Here is an 18,269-nt window from a genome sequence, read left to right as displayed (position 1 = left end):
AAAAATATACCTATAAAAAGAAAAATCAGATAAACTGAAACTATTGCAGTGGTCTCTTAATTTATGCCAGAGCTGAAACTGCAATCAATAGCTTCCTATAACAATCAACAAGCTTTTTACACCTCTTATTTTTAATTTTGGAGCACTCTTCTTTTTTTGAAAACTGCTCCAGGTCTCTCATATTTGACGGGTGCATTCCCCTAATAGCAATTTTAAGATCTCTCCACATGTGTTCAATGGGATTTAGATCCAAACCCATTGCTGGCCACTCCTGGAAGACCCATGACCTAGGACACACACCCAGCTTTCTGACACTGGGCACTATATTATGACCCAAATCCTTTGGTAATATTCAGATTTCATGATATATTGCACACAGTCAAGGCACCCAGCAGCAGATCAACCCCAATACATTTTTGAACCTCCACCATATTTGATTGTAGGTACTGGGTTAATTTCTTTGTAGGCCTCATTCCATTTTCTGTAAACAGTAGAGCGATGTGCTTTACCAAAAAGCTCTATCTTGGTGTTTTCTGTCCAGATGAGGCTTTCTTATTAGTGTTTTAGCTGACTCACATACATTTTGGCAAACTACAGTCTGGCTTTTTTATGTCTCTTTGTAATAGTGCGGTCCTCCTGGGTCTCCTGACACAACGATTCATTTATTCATTTCATTCAAATGTCAACAGATAGTTCACGCTGACACTGTTGCACCCTGAGCCTGCAAGGCAGCTTAAATTTCTTTGGAACTTTATTGGGGCTGCTTATCCACCATCTGGACTATCCTGCGTTATAACATATCATCACTATTTCTCTGCTGTCCATGTCCAGGGAGATTAGCTACATTGCCATGTTGTAAACTTCTTGAATATGTTGAGCACAGTGGACAAAAAAAGATCTCTGGAGATGGACTTGTAACCTTCATATTGTTTAACAATTTTGGTTCTTGAGTCCTCAGAAAATTCTCTTATCCACTTTCTGTTCTCCATGCTTAGTGTGGCACACACAGACACACAATGCAAAGATTGAGTCAACTTATCCAAATTTTTCTGGATTCCGGTGTGATTTTCATATTGCCTACACCTGTCACTTGCCACAGATGAGTTTAATCGAGCATCACATGCTTGAAACACAGTTGTTTACCCTCAATTTTGGAAATGTGCCAACAATTTTGTTTGACCCATTTTTTTTAGTTTTGTGTGAAATTATGTCCAATTCACCTTTTTTTTCTCTGTTTTCTTTGTGTTGTGAAAATACACACAAAGGAAATAAATGTGTGTATAAGAAAACAGGTGTAATTGCAATAATTTTATGGGAGAAATACTTCATTTTCTGGAACAATTTCAAGGATGCCAACACTTTCGGCCATAACTATTACAATACTGCCTCATATGTACAAGAATATAACTACTATAATACTGCTCCCCATGTACAAGAATATAACTACTATAATACTGCCCCTATGTACAAGAATATAATTACTATAATACGACCCCTATGTACAAGAATATAACTACTATAATACTGTCCCTATGTACAAGAATATAACTACTATAATACTGCTCCCCATGTACACGGACATAACTACTATAATACTGCTCCTATGTACAAGAATATAATTACTATAATACTGTCCCCTATGTGCAAGAATATAACTACTATAATACTGCTCCTATGTACAAGAATATAACTACTATAATACTGCCCCTATATACAAGAAAATAACTACTATAATACTGTCCCTATGTACAAGAATATAACTACTATAATACTGCTCCCCATGTACACGGACATAACTACTATAATACTGCTCCTATGTACAAGAATATAATTACTATAATACTGCCCCCTATGTGCAAGAATATAACTACTATAATACTGCTCCTATGTACAAGAATATAACTACTATAATACTGCTCCTATGTACAAGAATATAACTACTATAATACTGCTCCTATGTACAAGAATATAACTACTATAATACTGCTCCCTATGTACAAGAATATAACTACTATAATACTGCCTCTATGTGCAAGAATATAGCTACTATAATACTGCCTCCTATGTACAAGAATATAACTACTATAATAATGCCCCCGATGTATTAGACCAGGGGTCCTCAACCGCCGGTCCGCGGCCCAGCACCGGGCCGCTGCAGTGCCTTGCCGGTCCGCGGACACAAGGGCAGCCAGGGGAGGTCAGTGGCGTAGCGGGGGCTGGGGTGGCGCGCAGCAATTCTTAGACTGCCCTCATGTGTAGCGGTGGCCAGGGAGCGATCCAAGCAGCTCCGCTGCCTGCAAGAGGGAATAGCAGGAGCGGAGCTGCAAGGACCCGTCCAGCTTCCTGCCCGCCACCCGCGCTTCCTGTCTCTGACTGACACAGAGAGGAGCGCGCCGCGGCCGCTGCTGTGTCAGAGCGAGGAAGCGCGGGCGATGCTGCGGACAGGTGAGAGGAGAGAGGTGGTGTCTGTGTGTATGTATAATGTGTGTGTGTGTATGTATGTCTGTCTGTGTGTGTACATGTATGTCTGTGTGTGTGTGTGTGTGTGTGTTTGTCTGTGTTTGTGTAGGTGGAGCCTGGCCCTGGAGGAGATGGGGACATGAGGAGAAGACCGTGATGGGGAGAGAAGGCCATGAGGGGTAATGGAAGAAGGCCATGATGGGAGTGATGGAGAGACGGCAGTGATGGGGTGAAGGCAATGATGGAGAGACAGCAGTGATGGGGTGAAGGCAATGATGGAGAGAAGGCAATGATGGGGAGAAGGGAGTGATGGGGTGAAGGCAATGATGGAGAGACGGCAGTGATGGGGTGAAGGCAATGATGGAGAGACAGCAGTGATGGGGTGAAGGCAATGATGGGGAGAAGGGAGTGATGGGGTGAAGGCAATGATGGAGAGACAGCAGTGATGGGGTGAAGGCAATGATGGGGAGAAGGGAGTGATGGGGTGAAGGCAATGATGGGGAGAAGGGAGTGATGGGGTGAAGGCAATGATGGAGAAACGGCAGTGATGGGGTGAAGGCAATGATGGAGAGACAGCAATGATGGGGTGAAGGCAATGATGGAGAGAAGGCAATGATGGGGAGAAGGGAGTGATGGGGTGAAGGCAATGATGGAGAGACGGCAGTGATGGGGTGAAGGAAATGATGGAGAGACGGCAGTGATGGGGTGAAGGCAATGATGGAGAGACAGCAGTGATGGGGTGAAGGCAATGATGGGGAGAAGGGAGTGATGGGGTGAAGGCAATGATGGAGAGACAGCAGTGATGGGGTGAAGGCAATGATGGAGAGACAGCAGTGATGGGGTGAAGGCAATGATGGGGAGAAGGGAGTGATGGGGTGAAGGCAATGATGGGGAGAAGGGAGTGATGGGGTGAAGGCAATGATGGAGAAACGGCAGTGATGGGGTGAAGGCAATGATGGAGAGACAGCAATGATGGGGTGAAGGCAATGATGGAGAGAAGGCAATGATGGGGAGAAGGGAGTGATGGGGTGAAGGCAATGATGGAGAGACGGCAGTGATGGGGTGAAGGAAATGATGGAGAGACGGCAGTGATGGGGTGAAGGCAATGATGGAGAGACAGCAGTGATGGGGTGAAGGCAATGATGGGGAGAAGGGAGTGATGGGGTGAAGGCAATGATGGAGAGACAGCAATGATGGGGTGAAGGCAATGATGGAGAGACAGCAGTGATGGGGTGAAGGCAATGATGGGGAGAAGGGAGTGATGGGGTGAAGGCAATGATGGGGAGAAGGGAGTGATGGGGTGAAGGCAATGATGGAGAGACGGCAGTGATGGGGTGAAGGCAATGATGGAGAGACAGCAGTGATGGGGTGGAGGCAATGATGGGGAGAAGGGAGTGATGGGGTGAAGGCAATGATGGGGAGAAGGGGGTGATGGAGCACTCATTCAAAACCTATGGTGAGTTGAGTCACATTATAAATGTTATTTAATTATAAGTATGCACTGCTACAATACAACCGCGTCCATAGCCCCGTCCCCTTATGACCAAAGCTCCGCCCCTGCCACACCTCCATCCCCGCCCTGCCAGGCCATGGAAGAATGTTCTTGCTTGAAACCGGTCCCTGGTGCAAAAAAGGTTGGGGACCACTGTATTAGACTATAACTACTATAATATTGCTCTGTATGTACATAGATATGTAATATGTGATTCACTGTCTCTTTCTAGATTTCAGTGTCTTCAGCCCGGAGCAGCAGACAGTAGATGACTCCTTCTTGGCAGAAATGGATGAATCTGTCTTACTGATGTCAGACTCAGGAAATGTGACACTAAGCGGCTTCCAGCTCTGGAGACAACAAGTTCTGGCTGCTGCACGGATCCGATACCTGAAGCTGAAACATGATACGAAAACCTTCAGATCTATGTGAGCTGTAACACATTAATGAGCCCTGTGTCTGTGTCACCGTATAACGGTATAACCGCAATAGTTCATCTCATATGGAGCTTGTAGACCTTATGGTCAGAGATCTGGGAGAAAACGTTACACTTTGCTTCTACTTTAACACATTCTGTCCAATTTGCCCCTATTTTTAACCCTTCCTTCAGCAGCAAATTTTCATTTTTGTGCTTTACTTTTTTTCTTTCAAGAGACATCGCTTTTTTATATTTTCGTTAATTTTATTTTTTTCTTTGCAAGACAGGTGGTAGTTAAGAATGACACCACTCATTTTACCATACAATGTACTCAAAAATGAAGAAAAATTCCATGCGCAGAAAATTGCGGAAAAAAAATGCATTTCAGCAATTTTTTTGTTGTGTTTTTACAACATTCATTATGTGGATATAGTTACCTTTTTGAAATGATTCTCCACGTCAGCATGATTGGTGCGATACCAAACAAACAAATTTTGGTTGTTTTTTTTGTTCACTTTAGTGGTTAAAACAATTCTCAAATTTAAAAAGAAAAAATATTTTGTATTTTCTGGCTATTTTCATATACCGTAACTTTTTTACATTTATCTGTCAATTGAGGGATTGTTCTTTGCCAGGCTAGCTGATGCTTTATTTAGCCCTTTTTTATAATGTACATTCGATATTTTGACCACTTTTTGTTGCATTTTTTCTGTGCAAGTGCTGCTATAAAAAAACTACAATTCTGGATGTTTTATATATTTTGCTTTATGGTCTTTGGTTAAATAATTTTATATTTTGTAATTTTATGTTTATTTTTTTAATCTACTGTACATTTTTAAGGAGGGAAAAAGAGAAGGATTCAAATTTTTATTTAAATTTTTTAAATATTTTTTTAAACTTTTTTCATGGCACTTTACTTTTGTTTTGTAGTGCTCTTAGAGGACGTGAACCTGCAATCGATTGATTGCTTACTCCACATACTGCAATATGATTGTGTATATATAGACAAAAGCACAAACTCCTATAAAGGACAACCTGTGGCTGGGTATCACAGGAGCATAAACCTGTCAGCCAGCAGACCCCCAGATGTCATAGTAGCCCGTCAGTACCCTACAATCACATAATGTAATGTCAATGGGTGCACAGAATAGCATAGCGCTTCCCCTGTCCACATACCTAAAATGCTGCTGTCAGAGATTGATAGCGCCATTTTAGTAGTTAACAGTAGTGATCCGAGCTTATTTCCAATCGCTGCTACTATTAAAGGCAGATGTTGACTATGGTGCTGGCTCAGCGCCTGAGCTTGCTTTATACTGCCACACCCAATATGTGCCCTACATGTCCTGCAGATTTTGGGAATGGGTTTAAAGAAGGTTACCTAACTTTTTGACTTCCAAAGTCTTTCCCCGCTCTCTAATGTCATTGATAAAGTGGCATGTAAAAGTTTGAACACCCCTGGTAAGAATTACTGTTATTGTGAACAGTTAAGAAGTTCGAAGATGTAATAATTAATGATGAGCGAGCATGAGCTCGGCGGGAGCTCAGGTCTCCACCCTGCATGTTTGGCGCTTTTTAGAGCGCCAGTCAACATGCAGGGATTCTCTGCCATGCACAGTAATGCCGCAGCCATGTTGGTCGCGGCATTACAGTGATTGGCTGGCTGCACACTGTCATCAGGTCTACATCAGACCTGGCGCCGCCCTGCTCGGCACAGTCAGCTCCAGACTCAGGCAGTGTAGGGAGAGTTTCTGTTGAGATAGAGATTTGGAATTTTATTAGTTAGCGTGGTGTGGTACAGTAAAGGGTGTTTTACTGGATGAAGATATGTTTCTCCTAGCAGATTAATGTTTGGCCGGGTTTTTCCCTAAAGACAGGACCTGCGATGATGTCAGGGTCACGTGATCAGCCCATGTGATGTCTACCTCACTGGTGAGAGGGGTTAGGCCCTATGTAATGGAGGTTGGTAAATGCCACAGTGTGAGAGCAATGGACGGAGCTGAGCCTCCCCTCCCCTACAGAAGAGGCGTGGGCGGAGGCCAACATGACGGGGGGTTGGAAGGTGAGGGTGGGGGAGCGTCTTTGGGGAATGGGGGCGTTGCAAATTTAAGAGGGGGTGCAGTGGGCCTTCCTCCCTCTCTGTTCCCGCTCTTACCTGCAGCTTGTCACCAGCCACCATGTCGGCCGTGGATCGGGCCTTGGAGTGTCTCCGGCAGGCGTCCATGTCGCAGCCTCCGGGCTGGTTGGTGGCGCAGCTGGCCTCTATCTCGTCGGGGACCACCGTGCAGGCGACACAGCCGGGGAGGAGAGAGCTCCGGAGCAGAAGGGTGAGGCCTCCCGAGCGGCTCTCCCCTGACTCGGCTCCCCGGGCCTCCCGACGGCATAGGAGCCCCTCCCGGGACCCTCCAAGCCGGGCGCCGCACAGGCATCGGGGGGTTGTGGTGACGGCGCTCCGGCGTCACAGCATGCTCTCTCCCCCCCGGTTCGCGGTCGGGCAGCCCCGGGACAGCGGCCTGCCAGGAGGCAGGGCCCAGCACTTCACCCCTCACCGGGAGGGGGACTTCTGGGGGATCGGGGGACTGCGGCGGGGGGGTGCCCGCACTGTGGTCTGCCTCTCACACTGGGCGGCATGACAGGAGGTCCTGCAGCAGGGATACAGCGGCCTGCAGAGCAGCAGGGCCTGTGGCTTCCACCCCATCAGACGGTGGCAGGTGGCGCGCTCCGGGGGCACAGGCGTCATCACCGGGGGCGGTTACAGCAGGGTCAGATGGTGGGGGATCCAGGACCCACGACGCGGCGACCCAGGCAGCGTGGTCGCCAGGAGATCGGCTAGCGGGATCCAACCCGGGTTTCGGGTCCTGCACCCCTGATCCACCGGGAGAGAGTCCTCGGCGTCGGCGGCAGTCCAGCGGCGCCAGCTTCGCTACAAGAACAGGTGGATCCTGGTCGTTCGGCTGGAGGGCCCACAGCCCCCTCGCAGCCCGGTGAGTATGCCTCTGTGTCTACTGTTTTGTCTTCCTCTTTGGCGGGTGTGGGTTCCCCGGCGGATGGTACTGGGGTTGGGGGGGGTGTAGTTAACATGTTAGGGGACGTGCGGAATTTGTTGTCGCGCTTGGAACGGGGTTTTCGTGCGACATCTCCATTGGCGGCTTGGGTGGGGTCACAGTCCGGGGGGCAGGTGTGGCAGAGCGGGTTGGAGCCGTCCGGGCGTACACGAGACCCTGTGTCAGTGTCTGTGCAAACGGAAAAGGAGCCGGAAGGTCGGGTGCACTTAGATGACAGGGCTCATGGGGAGGTATACGTTTGTTTTGAAGGCCCTCTGGGGGCTCATTTAAAGAAGGAGGTAAAGGAGCGTATTTGGAAGGACGAATACGTGGAAATTTTTTCGTTACTGCCCCTCGAAAAATTTAACTTGGACAAGAGTAAGAAAGAGGACAGCAAGAAGGAGGAGGAGGAGAAGCGTAGGTGGCGTCTCATTCCTCAGACGTTCGTGAATTGGCAGCAGGCGTTTGCCATTTTTGCGAGCGTTATCGGAGAAAAGGCCCCTGACAATTGCTCGGCATTGTTTTGTTACTTGGATGCGATCGGGGAAGCTTACAGAGTTTATGGGGGTCAGGCGTGGCTTCGGTACGACGAGCAATTCCGGCAGAGGAAGGCCGTTCGGCCAGCCATTCGTTGGGATCAGAAGGATATTGGGTTGTGGATGCGGGTCATAGCGCAAAACAAGTTTGGGTGCTCCTTTCATGGGGGGGCTGGCAGCACCAGCCAGAGTAGCGGAAACGCCAGTGCCACGAGTGGAAGCGGACAGGGGCAGTCCGGAAATCACAAGGTGGGGGTTTGCTGGCAGTTCAATGATGGGCAGTTCAAGTTCGGGGCGAACTGCAAATTCAAACATCTCTGCTCTACCTGTAACGGGGCTTCACACAGAGCATCTAAGTGTTTTAAGAAAGGAAAGTCAGGAGCTGGGGGCGGTAATTCAAAAGGGGGAGACTCCGGTGAATCTGGAAAGGATGGTCCCTTATCTAAATAGATACACGGACAGGGTGAAGGCTGCATTGTTACACGCAGGTTTTAAGGATGGGTTCTTTATTCCTCAGCCTCCTTTCGTTATTCCGCTAGTTCTAAAAAATTTACGTTCTGCGCTGGTTCATGCTTCAGTTGTTTCAGAAAAAATTGAAAAGGAGGTTTCTTTGGGTCGCATGGCGGGCCCTTTCGAGGCTCCCCCGTTTCCGGATCTGGTGGTTTCCCCTCTGGGCGTCATTCCGAAGAAGGAGCCGAATAAATTTCGGCTTATTCAGCACTTGTCGTGTCCTCGTGGGAGGTCGGTCAACGATGGGATTGATCCGGAGATTTGTTCAGTGGTCTACTCGTCGTTTGATGAGGCTGCTCGGTGGGTGCGGAGCTGTGGTCGGGGGGCGCTTCTGGCTAAGACTGACATTGAAGCTGCGTTTCGCTTATTGCCGGTTCATCCAGACAGCATGAGGCTGCTGGGTTGTTTTTGGGACGGCAAGTTTTTCATGGACAGGTGCTTGCCAATGGGTTGTTCATTCTCTTGCGCATATTTTGAGGCATTTAGTTCTTTTCTGGAGTGGGTCGTTCGGGAGGTTTCTGGTTGGGACTCAGTTATCCATTATTTGGATGATTTTCTGTGCGTCGGTCCCGCAGATTCATTGCGTTGTCAGAGAATTCTCCAGGCTATTGAATGGGTTGCTGAGCGATTTGGCGTGCCGTTGGCGCCCGGTAAAACGGAGGGCCCCACTACGTGCCTGCGTTTTCTGGGGATTGTGATTGATACTGTTGCGTGGGAGTTCAGGCTACCTGAGGATAAGTTGGTGGATTTGCGGGCGGAAGTGGTTTGTGCGCGTCGTTTGAAGAAGATATCATTGCGTGACCTCCAGTCAGTGCTGGGGAAGTTGAATTTTGCGTGTCGGGTGATGCCGATGGGGCGGGTTTTTTCACGTAGGCTGGCCAGCGCTACTGCAGGGATTCAGGCCCCCCATCATTTCATCAGATTGTCGTCGGATCTCAGGGCTGATTTGCGGTATGGGAGTCTTTTTTGGTCGGCTACAATGGCCGCTCTTTGATGATGTCAGACGTCGTTGGGAATGATGTCTTGGAATTGTTCACGGATGCTGCTGGCGGTATAGGCTTCGGTGCTTACTTCAGAGGACAGTGGTGCGCGTCTCGTTGGCCCGATGAGTGGTTCGCGATCGGTTTGGTGCGTAACATTACGTTGTTGGAAATTTTTCCGATCCTTGTGGCCGTTCATTTGTGGGGGTCCAAGTTTCGCGATCGGCGCGTTCGTTTCAATTGTGACAACATGGGCGTTGTGAGTGCGATTAACGGTCTTACCGCGTCGTCGCCTCCAGTCGTTCGAGTGTTGCAACAGTTGGTTTTGCTATGCTTGTCCTTGAATGCACATGTGACTGTGTCTCATGTTCCTGGAGTCAAGAACGACATAGCTGTCTCTCTCTCTCGTTCGCAGTGGGATCAATTCCGCTCGTTGGCGCCAGAAGCGGAGGTCGAGGGTTTAGCTTGTCCCGAGGAATTGTGGAACCTGGCTTACGGGCCGCAGAGTCACTGATCGAAGCTTCCTTGGCGCCTAAAACTTGGGAGGCTTACCAGGCAGTGTGGCGGATGTGGGAGGAAGTTGTTGCAGCTGGCCTGGTCGATGGTTTTGGCAGGATCAAGAAGGGATGTTGTTGGCCTGGTTGGGGCGCGGCTCCGTCGAGGGTTGGTCGTGTGCAAAAGTTTCTCGCATTTTGGCCGGCCTGTCCTTTGGTTTTCACTTGCGTGGTTGTCAAGATTTGACAAAGACGTTTTTAGTCAAACAGGCGGCGAAGGGTTTTCGTCGGGGCCGAAGCAAGGGGGATTTGAGGAGGCCGGTATCCTTCAATTTATTGGAGCAATTGGGTCTCACGCTGGAGTCTGTATGTTCTACGCGTTACGAGGTCTTGTTGTTTCGTTTGGCTTTTTCATTCGCATTTTTTGGGGCTTTACGTGTTGGTGAACTTGTTTCTTCCAGTAAGAAATTGGCAGGGGGGTTATTGGCCAGGGATGTTGTATTGACTTCGGGTGGGGTTGAATTTTGATTGCGACGTTCCAAGACGGATCAGTCGGGAAGAGGTCGCCGGGTGGTGTTGGGGAAGGTGCCTGGTTCTGCAATGTGCCCTGTTCAGTGCTTGAGGAATTTTTGTGATTTACATCCCAGCTTGTCGGGGTCTCTGTTGTGTCATCTTGACGGCGGTAGTTTGTCCAGATATCAGTTTGGTGCCGTTTTTAAGAAGTCCGTTCGGTGGCTGGGCCTGGATGACTCTCGCTTTGCTCCTCATTCTTTCAGGATAGGGGCGGCAACGGAAGCGGCGGTGGGGGGTTTGGATCCGGCTGCTATACGGCATATTGGTGGCTGGAAGTCTGACCGATATCGGAGTTACGTTAGGCCTTAGTCGTCATTTGTGTTGTTGGCACTCATCCTTTTTTGTTTCAGGTGTCGAACCTTTGCTGGTTTGGATCTTTGGGCACTCCTTCGTTCATTGGGGAGCTTTGAGAGCTGATGTCCGACATGAAGGCAGACAACTGGGCTTCCCCAGGAGCACGGCAGTGGTGCGGTGGCTCGGCTTCCGGGGGATGGAATGGCGGAGGGTTTTACAGGAAATTCACGTGTGTGCCCAGTTGGATCGTGCACCGGACATTCTTGTCCTTCATGTGGGGGGCAATGAATTGGCGGTTAGGCCTTTTCGGGAACTTATAAAGGACATCAAGCAGGATTGTTTGCGGTTGTGGTTGTTATATCGGGGGGTCACCATTGTGTGGTCCGAAATAGTTCCACGCAGGAGGTGGCGTTCCATGAGGTCCCTGGTAAAGGTCAACAAGGCCAGGGTTAAAGTTAACAGGGCGGTGTCTTCCTTTGTGGTAAGAAACGGGGATGTGGCTGTGCGTCACTTTGATCTTGAAAGGGGCGAAGGTGATTTTTGGTTGGCGGATGGGGTCCATTTGAACGGGGTCGGCTCCGATATTTGGACTCTTGGTCTTCAGGAAGGCATTGAGCGGGCCATTGCTTGGCGTGTTCTGGGGGTCTCGGGCCCTTGAGGTGTTCAAGGTCCCTCGTTGTGGCGGTTTTTGGAAGGGGGGGGAGTCCTTGGAGTCGTTTGGAAATTTGGTTTTTGGAGATTCACTGTATAGGGTCTCCTCTGTTTATAAGTTGGTGGTGGTGATCTGGTGAAAGGTGGATGGGGAGTTCCGTAAAGAGTGCGGATCCCCTAGTTGCCTAGTGGACAGACGTGTCGGTGGTTGGTGCTCCCGAGCCTGTGGGGTAATGGCTGGGAGTAATGTGTGGGGTTCTGTCCACAGCATTTTGGGGTCGATTCACCTAGATCTTGTGGCTTCAAGGACTCCTCCTCCGGGTTCAAGTTTACTGTATCTATGTTATTTATAATACTTTATTGTTAATGTTGTTTGTTTAATAAAAGGCTGCTGTGGCCATATAAATTCCAAAAGAAACCTTTGGTCTTTGGTTGTATGTTGCGGCGTATGGGGTGAATTTGTGTTGTGGTGGGGGTGCGGGGTTGTGGGTGGGTCCCGCCTCCCCCGGCTGGGAGCAACTTGACAATACCAACGTCATGTGTTTCTGGAAACTACAGGGACTTGTGTGGACGCAGCCTGCAACTTGTATATAGGATTCCCGTGCTGCAGGTCTGTTGCAGCAAGACTCAGAAGGACCCCGGGAATGGCACCTTAGTTACGCCCGTCCCATGCAAGGGGTGAGTCTGGGACCAGTGGTTCTCCAAGCTGGAGTATGTGTTTTATTTTCCTTATGTTTTGTTAAGCTGCTGGTTACTGAGTGACATTAAAACCACTGAAATTGGACTTTTTGCCTGTGTGTTGCCTCGTTACTGCCGCCCAGCTATTGCCTACCAGAGCGAATCCCTACAATTGGTGGACTGAATTCGGGCACAAGCAGTGAGGCCAGGCTGTTTTTATTTTTGATTTGCACCCCAGCCTATGTCCTGGGTGAAACGAGTGGCAGAGACCCAGGTGGAGAACTTTCCAGAAATGGGGGCCACGGTAAAAACGCTCATAGAGGCCATGCGACAGCAGCAGCAGGCTATGCAGCAGCAGCAGGCTATGCAGCAGCGGGCTATGCAGCAGCAACAGGAGGCCATGCGGCAGCAGCAACAGGAGGCCATGCGACAGCAGGCTATGCAGCAGCAGGCTATGCAGCAGCAGCAGGAAACCAATCAGCTGTTGATACAGCATATCACGGCAGCGCAGACCAAAGGAGCTGACCGGGGTATCCATGAGGTCCGGAAAGCGGTTTGTATAGCGATTCCCAAGATCGAGAAATCGGACGATGTGGAGGCATACCTGGAGATGTTCGAAGGAGTCGCTGAGAGAGAGAAGCTACCCCGGGACCATTGGGCGGATGTCCTCGCTCAGTTTCTGACCCCAGGACCTTTGAAGGCGTATCAGGACCTACCCACCGAGCAAAGGGCGGACTACACGGTCGTCAAGAGTGAGATACTGGCTCGTCTTGGGGTAAATGTGTTAGTGCGGGCCCAGCGGGTAGACCAGTGGGAGTTTACCCCCTCCAAGCCGGCCCGGTCCCAGTATTACGACCTGTTGCACCTGTTACAAAAGTGGTTGCAGCCTGAGGTGTTGTCCCCCACAGCCTTGCTGGACCGCATAGTGACTGATAAATTTTGGAGGGCTTTGCCCCACTCCCTCCAGACATAGGTCGGTCAGGCATCCCCTACTAATGCCATGCGGATGATAGACCTCATAGAAAGGTATGGGGCTACCAAAGAGTTACAGGGAGGGACCCCTCGAAAGGTAACCGGAAGGTTCCCTAAGTCCCCGCCCCTGGTTCGGCGAGCGGAGCCCAGGAAGGCCGCTCAGGAATTATCTGGGGAAGTAAGGAGCCCAATAATCTGCTGGCGGTGCCAGGAACCAGGTCATATGAGAGCTGATTGCCCCCACCTGACTGAGCCCATGGACACCAATTTTGGGTACCGCCAGTCCCATTATGCCGAACCAATGTGTGCAGTGGGCACCCCGAAAGGCCCCAATATGGAACATTTGTGTCAGGTGGAAGTGGAGGGCACCCCGGCTGTGGCCTTATTGGACTCAGGGAGTCTTGTAACCCTGGTAAGAGCCAGCTGGATACACACCAGCGAGTATACGGGTCGGAAAATTGGGGTGTTGTGTATACATGGAGACTTAAAAGACTATCCCACCGCACTAGTGGTAATCAGCACGCCAGCTGAGAGGCGGTGCCACGAGGTGGGGGTGGTGACTAATTTACATTATGAAGTGATAATTGGAAGAGACTTTCCGTTGTTTTCTGTGCTGTGGCCGTCGGTTGTCCCGTCCACTGAGCAACTGCCGGCACCAGAGACAACCAGGTTACATTCTCCAGAAGGGGGGCATGAGCCTGGTGGCCCGGAGGAAGAAGTGCTGGCGGTAGTAATAACCTTCCCTTCGGTGGAGGAGGGGGAGAGTTCTCCCATAGAAGTATTGGCTGGAGAGGTGGAAGACTTGCCGCTGTGACCCGAGTTGTCAGACTTGAATGTACCAGGTGATAATTTTGGTACAGCACAACTCCGAGACATCACTTTAGCCAGGGCCAGAGAAAATGTACTGTTTGTCAATGGGGAACCCCAACAACCTGGGGCAGATACTGTTAGGAATCTGTGTCCTGCCATTCTTATGCAGAGATCCAGATCCTCACATTTGTCTCCAGAGGCTAAGTCCTTTCAGCCAGCTTCTGAGCATGCTCCTGGAATGAGCTCCCATTGGAGGTCAGGAGTCAGGTGCTCAGGTCCTGCTCCTGATTCCATTGGCTTAGCTCAGAGCTCTGGAGATTTCTGGCAGGTCCCGTACGCTATAAAAAGTGCGCATGGCCGCTATGCCATGCGCTAGCATTTTCATATTGCTGCTGTATGTATGGTGATGGATGCTTGGACTGGTGACTGACTTATTATGAAACCCCTTCCCTCTGATATTACGATTGTGTGAGTGATTGGGCAGCCGCCAGTAGCAGCGCTAGCGCCAGCGTGCTACAGCTATACCTCTCAGCAGCTAGCGTCCTGCATCGCGCCAACGACATTGCGGTGTCTCCTCTGCGGCTCTGTTCACACCGCGCTGTGATTGCAGTTCTCCGGCGTCTGTAGTTGCGACGCCTCCTGTCTTCTTTAACGGTCGGTCAATAGGGAGTAGTCCTGCTGCCTAAAGACTACTTCTGTGACTCTAATTACCATGACAATTTCGCTGCTAGTCTGTGTCCCAGAACAGACGGGTATTTTTGTATACTTTTGTCTGCAGCTCTGTGAGCATAACAGAGCTCGCTCCTGTGCACTTAGGGTGCAGTTAACCCCATGCACGTTATCGCCTCAGTGCTCTGCCACTCTATCAGCGGTTATACCACCTGCCACACGGTGGACCCCGAGTGGCGAAGGCACTTCATTTATTTTTTATTTAGTGCCTTCCGCCACTCGTAACAGATACGGTGTTTCCACGCTTTGAGTTGAATCAGGATTTGTTGTACCGAGTGGAGAAAATACGTGGGGAAATGGTAGAACAGTTACTGGTACCTCAGACATATCGAAGGCTGGTAATGGATTTAGCGCATGCGCATGTACTTGGGGGGCATTTGGGCCAAAAGAAGACCCTCGACCGAATTCTGCAGCAATTTTACTGGCCAGGGGTTCATGAAGAAGTTAAATGGTACTGTAGCTCCTGTCCAGTATGCCAGGTAATCAGTCCCCAGGTTTACCATGTTAATTTGCTTAAACCCTGGAAAGATAGAGAGCACCTTGGTGGGGATAGTCCGCTGCCAGCGTTTCAGATGGAAAATGCTCCGTTACCTCGGGGCGAGGCAGGAGAAGCCCAACCCGCGGTCAAAATTGCAGATACTTTGTCTCCTAAACAGGTTCAGGAGGTCCGGGAGTTCATCAGCCGAAATACAGATGTTTTTTCGGAGCTCCCTGGATGCACCTCCCTAATCCAACATGACATTGTCACAGAGCCACAGGCCAAGGTCCGATTAAAAGCCATATCGAGTGCCTGAGGCCCGGCGACAAGCCATCTCGGAAGAGGTAAAAATGATGCTACAGTTAGGGGTCATAGAAGAGTCTCAGAGTGAGTGGGCCAGCCCAATAGTTCTAATACCCAAGCCTGATGGGTCTCTAAGATTCTGTAATGATTTTAGAAAACTCAATGACATTTCAAAGTTTGACGCCTACCCCATTCCCCGGGTTGACGAGTTGATAGAGCGCTTTGGGCAAGCACGGTATTTTACAACTCTGGACCTCACAAAAGGTTACTGGCAGGTACCCCTAACAGAGGCGGCGAAGGGAAAGACGGCGTTTATAACACCTGAGGGGCTGTTCCAGTATAAGGTGTTACCCTTTGGGTTGCATGGCGCTCCAGCAACATTCCAGCGGTTAATGGATATTGTTCTCCGTCCCCATCGCCGCTATGCCTCAGCCTATCTAGATGATATTATTGTGTTCAGCACCGATTGGGAAAGCCACTTAGCAAAAGTACAGGCAGTGGTAGACTCCCTGCGACAAGCAGGGCTAACTGCCAACCCAAAGAAGTGTTTCATAGGGTTGGAGGAAGCCCGGTACTTGTGTTATGTCATTGGGAGGGGAGTTCTCAATCCCCAAGTGAACAAGGTCGAGGCAATTCAGAACTGGCCCCATCCCCTCACAACAAAGCAGGTAAAGGCCTTTTTGGGTTTGGTGGGATATTACAGGCGATTCATTCCCAACTTTGCAAACCTGTCCGCGCCTTTACCAGATTGTTTAAAAGGAAAAAAATCTGTGATGGTCCACTGGAATGATCAGTTAGAGGAGGCCTTTACAAAATTAAAAGGGGTACTGTGTGGTACACCAGTCCTGATCACTCCAAATTTCAAAAAAGAGTTTGTGGTGCAGACTGATGCCTCTGAGATAGGCCTCGGTGCCGTGCTGTCTCAGGAAGTTAACGGGGAAGAGCATCCCATTAGTTTCCTAAGCTGGAAGCTTACCCCAGCTGAATCCCGGTACAGTATTGTGGAGAGAGAGTGCCTGGCCATCAAGTGGGCACTGGAATCGTTGCGCTACTATTTGCTGGGGAGAACATTTCAGTTGGTAACAGATCATTCCCCTCTTGTGTGGATGAGTCAAGCTAAGGAGAGGAATGCCCGAGTCAACAGGTGGTTCCTGTCCCTGCAAAACTAGTTTTCAGTAGAACATCGCGCAGACAGACTACAAGGGAATGCAGATGACCTGTCCAGAGTTCACTGTATGTCATGTGTCCACCCCTCTAGGGTTGAACATAGGGGGGAGGTATGTCGTACAGTAAAGGGTGTTTTACTGGATGGAAGATATGTTTCTCCTAGCAGATTAATGTTTGGCCGGGTTTTTCCTTAAAGACGGGACCTGGGATGATGTCAGGGTCACGTGATCAGCCCAGCCCATGTGATGTCTACCTCACTGGTGAGAGGGGTTAGACCCTATGTAATGGAGGTTGGTAAATGCCACAGTGTGAGTGTGTTTCTGGAAACTACAGGGACTTGTGTGGACGCAGCCTGCAACTTGTATATAGGATTCCCGTGCTGCAGGACTGTTGCAGCAAGACTCGGAAGAACCCCGGGAATGGCACCTGGCGGATGCCGCAGGACCTGGCAGCCGCTTAGTTACACCCGTCCCGTGCAAGGGGTGAGTCTGGGACCAGAGGTTCTCCAAGCTGGAGTATGTGTTTTATTTCCCTTATGTTTTGTTAAGCTGCTGGTTACTGAGTGACATTAAAACCACTGAAATTGGACTTTATGCCTGTGTGTTGCCTCGTTACTGCCGCCCAGCTATTGCCCACCAGAGTGAATCCCTACAGTGGTTATAGGCCCCGTCACACTAAGCGATGCACCAGCAATCCCGACAACGATATGACCCGGTCAGGATCGCTAGTGCATCGCTAAGTGGTCGCTAGTGAGCTGCCAAACAGGCAGATCTCACTAGCGATGTAGCGACGCAGCAGCGGTCGTTACTTAACTGTCAGACGCGGCGATGAAGACGTCCTCCCGCCCGCTTCCACGCGTCGCTCGTCGGCGCCAGCAGGAAGCCCAGCAGGAAGCAGCCGACGAGAAACGGCCCAGGACGTTCTCGCGCGATCAGCGATAACCAGCGGGGGAGTCGGTTGGAGGTAAGTATCACACATAGCGATATCGCTAGCAATATCGCTGCTGCGTCACAAAATCGGTGACGTTTTAGCGATATTGCTAGCGATATCGAATAATGTGACGGGGCCTTATAAACAAGTTAGGTTGGATTGAATAAACAAATCCAGCTAAACCAACAGTCCTTCTAAGGACTAATTACGGGGTTTATACATATATCAGTGCTAGGTAGAGAGGCAGTGTATGTGGCATACTTCATTACATACAGCAAAGTCCATTCCATTACTGTCTGTTGCTGCTGCCTATTACAGATATTTATTTACCGTATGTACATAGTCCAAGGTATCATTTGCCAGGAATAATTTTTTTTTGCATCTTAATCCTGATTATTTTATTCAAAAGTAATCCAAAGCACACATTTTTTTTCTCCATTTGCTTGTTGGCAATGGAGAACACAGCCAGATCCTTTCCATAGTACAGCGTGAAAATCCAGCTTTTTTAAACAGAGGTTTGGTAGTCACAGTGATCACATCTGAATGAGCAGAATATTGTGCCATTTTTATGGTACTGTAAAATTTAGTTGGAATGTCTTATACAAGTACTTGACAACAGTTTGCTGAAAAAGAAAAATTTACCTACAGGGAGTATATTTTACACTGGGTTTTGTCTGCCACACGGATCGCATATCATTGTGCTCAAAATTGTGCCATTTCAGCCCTCCGTTGAATTTTTATTTGCTGTGTCTT

The 18,269-nt window shown here is 49.4% G+C and overlaps 1 protein-coding gene across 3 annotated transcripts in view; it reads left to right on the top strand.

The window, feature by feature from the left end:
• The window catches only part of ABCA9 (ATP binding cassette subfamily A member 9), a 271,200-nt gene that overhangs the window by 135,658 nt on the left and 117,273 nt on the right, over nt 1–18,269 (top strand). For all 3 annotated transcript variants that reach the window (XM_073559967.1, XM_073559966.1, XM_073559968.1), the window contains one exon: nt 4,185–4,380. In XM_073559967.1, the coding sequence (XP_073416068.1) occupies nt 4,185–4,380 (196 nt within the window). The remainder of the gene's footprint in view (nt 1–4,184; nt 4,381–18,269) is intronic.

Source organism: Dendrobates tinctorius, unplaced genomic scaffold (assembly GCF_039654945.1).
Source record: "Dendrobates tinctorius isolate UK_male_01 unplaced genomic scaffold, ASM3965494v1 ptg000014l, whole genome shotgun sequence".
NCBI lineage: Eukaryota > Metazoa > Chordata > Amphibia > Anura > Dendrobatidae > Dendrobates > Dendrobates tinctorius.
The sequence above is the reverse complement of the archived record's forward strand: the minus strand, read 5'-3'. Positions and strand labels throughout refer to the sequence as shown.